At 33.9% G+C, this 8,147-nt stretch overlaps 1 protein-coding gene across 1 annotated transcript; it reads right to left on the bottom strand.

Annotated features, from left to right (window-relative positions):
• Window positions 1–6,433: 6,433 nt before the first annotated feature.
• Window positions 6,434–8,147, bottom strand: LOC132278738 (probable BOI-related E3 ubiquitin-protein ligase 2). Its single transcript, XM_059780606.1, has 2 exons — window positions 7,546–8,147; window positions 6,434–7,412 (listed from the first exon to the last, which is right to left on the bottom strand). The coding sequence occupies exons 1-2, from the start codon at window positions 7,810–7,812 to the stop codon at window positions 6,915–6,917; spliced, it is 765 nt and encodes a 254-aa protein (XP_059636589.1). The 5' UTR covers window positions 7,813–8,147; the 3' UTR covers window positions 6,434–6,914.

The raw sequence follows: 8,147 nt of genomic DNA, 5'->3' as shown, positions 1-8,147 counted from the left end.
TTGTCATGTGTGCATAGTGATAACCTGTCATGTGTGCATAGTGATAACCTATAATTTACTCTAAAAATTAATTTAATGTAGGCGACAGTGAAATTTACTCTAAAAATTAATTTCACTGTCACCTACATTAAATTAATTTTTAGAGTAAATTATAGGTTATCACTATGCACACATGACAGGTTATCACTATGCACACATGACAAGTGTAAATTTCACTGTCACCTACATTAAATTAATTTTTAGAGTAAATTATAGGTTATACTAAAATTTTAAGGTAAATTACACTGACTATGCACACGTGCGATCACCATGGATCATTATAATATGTCACTTGTGCAATACTACTACAAAGAGAGAAAAACTTTATCGTTCAAGTTTTATTAGTAATGTTGTATCATCAACTTATTAAATATGAACATGTAATAATATGATAAAATAAATATATATATATATTAAGTCACGTGACATGATACAGCGGTCCAAAAAAAACACATATGGAATCAAACTTTGTTTTGAAGAAAAAAAAAAAAAAAAAAAAAAAAAAAAAAAAAAACTTAATTGATTATACAAGTAGAGAAGAAATGGTGGAGAAATTGACCAAAATGTGTGAAGACCATATACTATATCCATGTGGTGGAATAAAGCCTATCATGTTTGGTGCACCTTCTATGACCATAAAAAGCAACAATTTATAGATGTAATTTGGAAGGATATTGGTCCCCGTTGTGTGTCTATACCCATCAGATTACACTAGTAACAGTTAATATGTGGAACAGCTTTAACGGCAATTCATTGTATATATATATAAGAAAAACGATTAGACATGAGGTGATAACATGCATCCACAAATCAGATTAAATCATGACAATTGAGAAAGGTACGAGTCAAGGGCATGACTGCTTCCGCCAACTTTTCTTGTTGGTGACACCAATTGGTTTCAATTTGTTGTTTGGATTGAGAGGTTGATGGATTAAATGAAGATTCACTGACAGTCTCCCTAAGTTTGATCAAATATTAAATTGAATTATTTTTTAAAAATAATCATGTAAAATGAAATTATTATCCTTCTAACTATATGTAGACTTAAAAAAATGATTGTCATACTTGAATACCGTTTGACAATCATTATATAAATTTAACATTATATAAATTTAAAATTATTCTTTATATATATATATATATATATATATTTCTCATTATTTACACCAACCAAATTGTAAGTATAAATTTATAATTATTTTCTAAAACCAAATTTATAATTATTTTTTAAACTTATTCTATATATATATATATATATATTTCTCATCATCTACACCAAAAACTATAGTATATTTTTGGAGAAAATAGTGAGATGAAGAATTTTTGGGGTGACAGAGTAATAAATAAGCGCAATTTGGTTATTTGGGGATTTTGATATTTTGGATTAAAATAGATTATAAAAAATAGAGATAAAATTGTCGTTTTGCACCTTTCTAATGGAAAAAGTAATGGAAAAGAAAATTGGGATTTGAATGATAGTTAATTTCAAAAGATATTTGAGTGGTATTTGACAAAACTTAAAGAGGTGTAAGTCAATGGATCATTAAAACCTTCATTGGCCCAGTCACTCTCCTTTCTTGTGAATGGGGCTTTGTGCAGCATGAATTGGGCTGGCTTATCTTTTGATAGTGCTGCCCTGGCTTGTGCTCAGACCCATTTGGGCCGAGCCCAGGAATCACATATTTGTTAGTAGAATTCACTGTTCTTGGTAAGTTATTGGTCGGCTTGGACCGAATCGTTGCACCACTCCTCCAAGAGTCTATCTTACGACTTTCTTGATTGTGGTATCTTCGGATTTTGTATGAAATGCCTAAACCTGTGAAGGAATTTCTCAACGTACCAGTAAAGAAAGGAGTAAGAAGTCACTGGGAGTGGGAGAGCTACGGAAGGTCATGTAAGTAAATACACCATTGCTTGTTTTAATTAAAATTCTTAATTTTACCACCAAAAAAAAAAAAAAAAAATTGAAATTGAAAAGTTGGTACATTTTGGGTTTGGGTCCGTCCTCGGTAAAATAGTAATGTCACGGTCTGCTTTCATTAATTTGTATTTTGTAACGCTCCTCAACAAACTGAACATATTTTTACAAAGTCCATTTCTGATTCTTTCAAGAACAATGAAAGGGAGCAAGAAAGATGAATCCAATATAAACCCACTAAAATCAATAAATAAATAAATAAAATACAGAACTTGTATGTTCATGTATTACCTTTGTGAGCCCAACATAATTGGTAGGGCCCACAAGAGTTATTGAGTAGTCAGTGAAGTGAGAATAGATATTGGGTGCATTCGGTGCATCAGTTCATTCGAGTCATAAATGTTGTGCATGTGCAAGCGCATGTTATGCACATGCGACTCGAATAAGCCTAGTATATGTGTGTTAGGTGTACTCAATACCTTCCCGTGAAGTAGACATTGGCCAAGAATAGCAAAACTTGTGCTAAAAGCTGAAAAGCTTCCCAAAAACTAAAAGTTACATCGGTCTTACTCAGTTTGAATATGAGATTTGGAAGACATATATAAGAAATGAACATGAAAAATACAGAAGTGCAATCTGATTGCTAAGATCTTTCTAAAAGTTAATTTTAGTTCGATAATTCGGTAATGTTTGGAACTAGATTGGTCCATTCACTTAAAAGGGAATTTGATTTAAAATGATCAGCCAATACTTCAACAATACTGTAAAAATCGTTACTTTATAAAAATTTTAAAAAAAACAACATAATTATCCTCCAAAAGCACTATTACACTCCCACAATGATCTAAAAAAACTATTACACTTACTTTTGAGATGTAATTTTGTCCTTATTTTTTATAATTCAAAAGATTATAATAAATGATAACTATAACGAAAATTGCAGTTTCAGGTTCATAAGAACAAGGTGAGTGCGTGTTATTTGCAAAAATAAAAAGGGTATTTTACATTTACTTTCAATCTAGTTCGGGTCTTTTACAATTACTTCCTCTATATTTTGACATATTATGATATTATAATTACCCAACGATTGTGTAAAAGTTTGTTAATTTAAATTTATCTTTATGTCCTTATTAGTAAATATTATAATTCTAACTTAAAAAGATACAAAGGTTTTTTTTTTTTTTTTTTATAATAAGTTAGATATAAAGGTATTTTCGTCGGATAAATCTTTAAATTTGACCACTGAAAGGGTTATTCATTGCTGACTGCCAATGTCAATAGAAGGTGTTTGTTACAAACCGAGGAGGGTAATTGGAATACGCCAAAACACTAGGAGAGGTATAAAGACTTTTTGCTAGATAAATAATACTGGATATGTGAAAAGACTAAAATATCCTCCATTCTTCTAATAACATAAATAATAAAAAAATACATAGGTGTTGAAATTACATTAGAGGACATATTTGTAAACGGTGGCGTTTTATACAAAGCCAAACACATATTTGGGCTCGTCCAAATCATCCAAGCAGGTCATCTAGTAGGTCCTCCTCCTCCTCCTCAAAGCCCCACATGGCCGCCGACTGCTTAACCTCCATTGCCTTCACAATGTTCGGTGTCGCCCCGGCCATCCGTCACCGCGTCACTACCGGAGGACAGACTACGACGCCGACGCCGACAACAATACCGAACCGATTGGTATATTGCCGCATTAGAGGGGAAGGCCCATCACCGGCCATCAATTACAGCCTTCTATTATTAGGAATCAGGCCCCATCACCATCAATTTGATTCCTGTATACTGGGTTTTGTTCCTTATCAATTTGATTTTCTTCATTCGCTTGAGTATTGGTAAATAGTAGAGAATTTGTAAAATTTTTTTATTTTGTAAATAATATGATTTTGGTTCCTCTATGGTCTGAATTTAAATTGATCCATTGATATTCAATTTTAATTCTTATTACAGTGTGATCTATTTTGTGTTCTTATAATCTTTGGGGTGCGTGTGTGTTTTTTTAAAATTCTTCTACATTCTTGCTTCATGGTTCAATTCCTAACTGCTTTGGTATGCAGGTTAGAGAGAGAAATAGACTGGGGAGTATAATGTAGTGAGGGCATTTTAGACCATGAAAAAATATAAAAAGTGTTTTTGTATACGTTTCACGTTTGTAATTAGTTTCAGAAAATTGGTGATGGAACCTAATAATTTGAAAAGTTAATATTTTTAAAATACGAAGAATTAAGTAGTGAGATTTTAAATTTTCCCCCCCTTGAAACTTCCTAATATCCTATTTATTTTTTATGCGAACTAGAGCATGTTGTCGGTGGAGTGAGTAAAAGATTAAAGTGCCCTTATTAATTTGGAAAAAAAAAAGTGAAAGACAAAATAAATAAAAAATGACCAAAGCACCCTAACCAAAAACGAAATGGTGTATTTATATGTAAAACGATAAAAGAGCATTTTGGGAGACCAAAATGACAGTTTAGAGAATTTGTTATTTAAAATAGACATGTCTAACGCACATGACTATTTATATGTGATTTTGTGATATGTTAAGTCCTTATTTGCTCATTTTTAAAAACTTAACGGACTTATATACTTAAAATAAAGATTAGGGGTGTTATTTTCCTAAATTTTAAACATAGGTGCCTTTTACACTTCACCCCATATACGAAAGGAATGTACAGTGTGAGCATTAGCCAACAAGAGAAGCAAAAGCCCTCTACAAACAGGGGAGTCCATTAAGTAACAGCAGCCCAACAACAAAGAAAAGGGAATAAAACTGAGCAACAAATGAAAATCAACTGATCAACTCAAGCACCAAACATATACATCCTAGATTTGAAGCACTAGTGCATCACCTATCCATACACATCCTTATGTAGCTTCCACCAGCTCACAAGGAGAGGCTGTGAGAGCACTATACATATATATATATATGTATATATGAGAGCACTATATATATATATTTATATCTGATCTTGACTGGACACGACCTATTTCAATCTGATGGTATCTTTGATGGATTTTATGGTTGCATGAGGGGTGGATGTTTTGCCCTAAATAGGCCCTGCATTTCTCTCCCACCAAACAGAGTATGCGCATGCACAAATTGCACATACTATCACGGAATTGGATTTCTAAGGGGACTTCCAGTGCACTGTGCACCACTCAACAAGGTCCACCCAACATATCATCATTTTAGTGGAACATTTCTCTCTTATAATCTTCAAAGTAGAGAAGAAAAGGAAAAGAAAATAACAAATGATTATTTTGAGTGCAATCAATTCCTTGTGAGTCACGAGTGCGGACTTAGTTTGAGTTTTACCTAATTTGTGTGGAGAGGTCGCTTTGTGCCCTTTTTCGTAGATTAGTTGGGGTAAAGCCGCTTATCCAAAAAAAAAATGAGTAAGTTGCTTTATCATATAAAGGAGAGGTCCTGCACACCCAGAGGTCCTTCACACCCACCAGCTATTGGATTGGATTCTTTCACTAGTAATGATGCTATATCAATGATTGGTGGATGTGTAAGACCTCTCCTTTCCTGAAGAAGATCCTTATCCGATTTCATAAGGAAAGTATTCAATATTCTCTCCTCATAAAGGTTAATCCATTTTAAAACCATTCAAATTGTTACTCCTTATACGGAGTATGTAATAAGGGTATGTTTTTTCAGTAAATATGTTAGAATAAAGTTATAATGATCTCTCTTGAGATTTAGACAAATTATATATAATTTTGACATCGCCTGAAATTTGGCACCTCAATGACATTCCAAAAGTCTTTTAAAGCAAATTTTATAAAATAACAATTTTACCATTCAAACTATTGTATAAAATGCAATATAATATATTACTCATTTTGTACCAAAATAAATAGAAGAGTATTATTGGCAAACCAATTTTAGAAAGGTTAAAATAAACATTTTCAGGAAATGTTAGAATAACACCTTATATGAAGAGACCAATATTGTTCAAAAGAACATTTTAAAATTGTTCTTGGTATAATTCAAACATAAGAAGTAGGTAAAAATTCTTGCCATAGGAAATTTAAACTTTGGGCAATCTATTTAAAGATGGGAGTAAAAACTCATTGCCATAACTTATTCTTTTAAAAAGCCATAGACCACATCAAACCTTGTGACCTAGTGAAAGCAATACGCATTCACCATTAGTCTTAAAAGAAGAGAACGCCACCCCAGATACATGCATTGACATTCAGGTCAATTTGTGCATTAAAACCAATCTCATATGGTCACTTCGGAGGTGAGTGGAGTATAACCATCCGATAAGCATGTGTCTATATATATATATATATATATATATATATATATATATAATATAATAAGAGCACTCAACGTAACCAAAAGAACCTAATGGATGACAAGATGATGAATTTGTCACAAATCACAGGTGGCATTGTATTCCAGAATTTCCATTTTGTACACCAATTTTTATATTCACAATTATATATATATATATATATATATATATACACACACAGTATATATCTGTGAGCTGGACTGTACGGATTTCTTGGAAGGAGGCTGGAGAGGGACAACAACTTTATAAGGTAGCCGTTGCAGGGTCCATAAACTCTGGCTCTCAAATCTTTTCTGCCACCTATCCAGCATACTGTTACAGCTAATAGACCTGACATTTCCCCAGAAAACCCCCCAAAAATATCAAAACAATCTCATAAAGTAACAAAATCTTAATCAGGAATAAAAATCAATAAACCCATAAAAGGAAAAAGCATATTTCTTCTTTTACACTGATATTTCACTGGTATAGTAGTATATATCATCATTCATATCCATTGATTTGGGTCACCATTGACTGAGAAGCTAAAGACCAAAAAAGAACCACCATTTTCAATACATTACTACGTAGAAACCAAAGATTTTTTTTTTTTTTTTTTTTGTCCCTTTTCTAGTCTCTGTTTACCTTTTTCTTCTTGGCTAAGCCAAGAGAACCTCCACACTAGCTTTCTTTAAAGATTGACAAACAGGACAAAACCCAACAAAAGCTTCACAAAGCTTGCAAGAACAGAGGTGTCTACAGGGCAAGAACACAATGCACGAGCTTCGAGCATTGCAGAGCCTGCACGCCATTGTTTTGCTCTGTTCTGCCTCATTGTTTACTACTCTGTAATTAGATGAATCACAGAACGACTCCGCATCTGGGGAGGAGAGAGAGACTCTCTCTCTCGCTTGTTGGAGAGCTGTATTGAGATTCGTGACCGTCGCTTCGTTCTCTTTCGCGATTCTCTGCCACACTTCCATCTCCAGCTCTTGCCTTCTCAAGCACTCCTCGAGCTCCATTGTCCTCTTCTTCGCACTCACCAAGTCTTCCTCTTTCTCCCACATCAAACTCATCGTTTTCGCTTCGTATCGCTTCAGCAGAACCCCAATTTGTTGCCTTGTTTCTTCCTGAAGAGTAGTCCTCAGTCTCTCACTCTGTTTCACCGTATTCATCACAAATCAAGAAAAACCCGAAATGAAATCGTTAAATAAATCCAAAATCAAACATGCGTGTGGAAATATGAATCTATGTTATGAAAACCCATTTGGGATTTTGTTCGAATCTGACCTGCAAACGAAGAACCCAGTCGATTTCTTGCCTCTGCTTCTCGAGCTCGGCAGCCAAAGACAGAGAGAACTCCATTGTTGGACAGTTGTGATCAACACTCGATGAACAAGAAGCCCCTTGATTATTATAACTATTAAAACCAATGGATTGAAACACTTGGTGTTGTGGGTGCTCTTGAAAATTGAAATTAGCTCCATCTTCAATCCCCAAAACAGAGCTCGTAAGCCAACCCAGATTTTCAGAATACAACTGTGCCTGAACAGCCATCTCTAACTGCTGCAAAACCCAAGAAATCAAATGAATAACAGAGAGAGAGAGAGAGAGAGAGCAAAAGGCAAGCTTCTCTCCTAAATGGATGAGAAATAGGATAGGTGTAAAAGTAGAAGGCTCATGTTCTTTGTTAGTACTCTCATCAGAAGAGACGCATGATCTCTCTCTCTCTAAAACTTCCTCTCTTTCTCTCTCTAAACTCCTCTCTTTAATGGCATAACCTTTGCCTTCTTTGTTGCTTTGGTTTGTGGTCTAACTGAAAGAGAGTAATGTCAAAGGAACAGCCCGTGGGTGGTGTGGATATATACGGTGAAAACTGACAAGGTTTGTTT

This window comes from Cornus florida, unplaced genomic scaffold (genome assembly GCF_030987335.1).
Source record: "Cornus florida cultivar Cherokee Brave unplaced genomic scaffold, ASM3098733v1 CherokeeBrave_3.0.0_Hap2_Chr10, whole genome shotgun sequence".
Classification (NCBI taxonomy): Eukaryota; Viridiplantae; Streptophyta; class Magnoliopsida; order Cornales; family Cornaceae; genus Cornus; species Cornus florida.
Note: the sequence above shows the minus strand (reverse complement) of the source record. Positions and strands in the feature narration are given on the sequence as shown.

Bases quoted from the DNA above. Each gene is read 5' to 3' on its own strand.
- LOC132278738 (XM_059780606.1), bottom strand. From the start codon at position 7,812: ATGGCTGTTCAGGCACAGTTGTATTCTGAAAATCTGGGTTGGCTTACG. The intron at 7,413-7,545 runs GTCAGATTCGAA...ACGGTGAAACAG, and splicing joins ACTGGGTTCTTCGTTTGCAG to AGTGAGAGACTGAGGACTAC.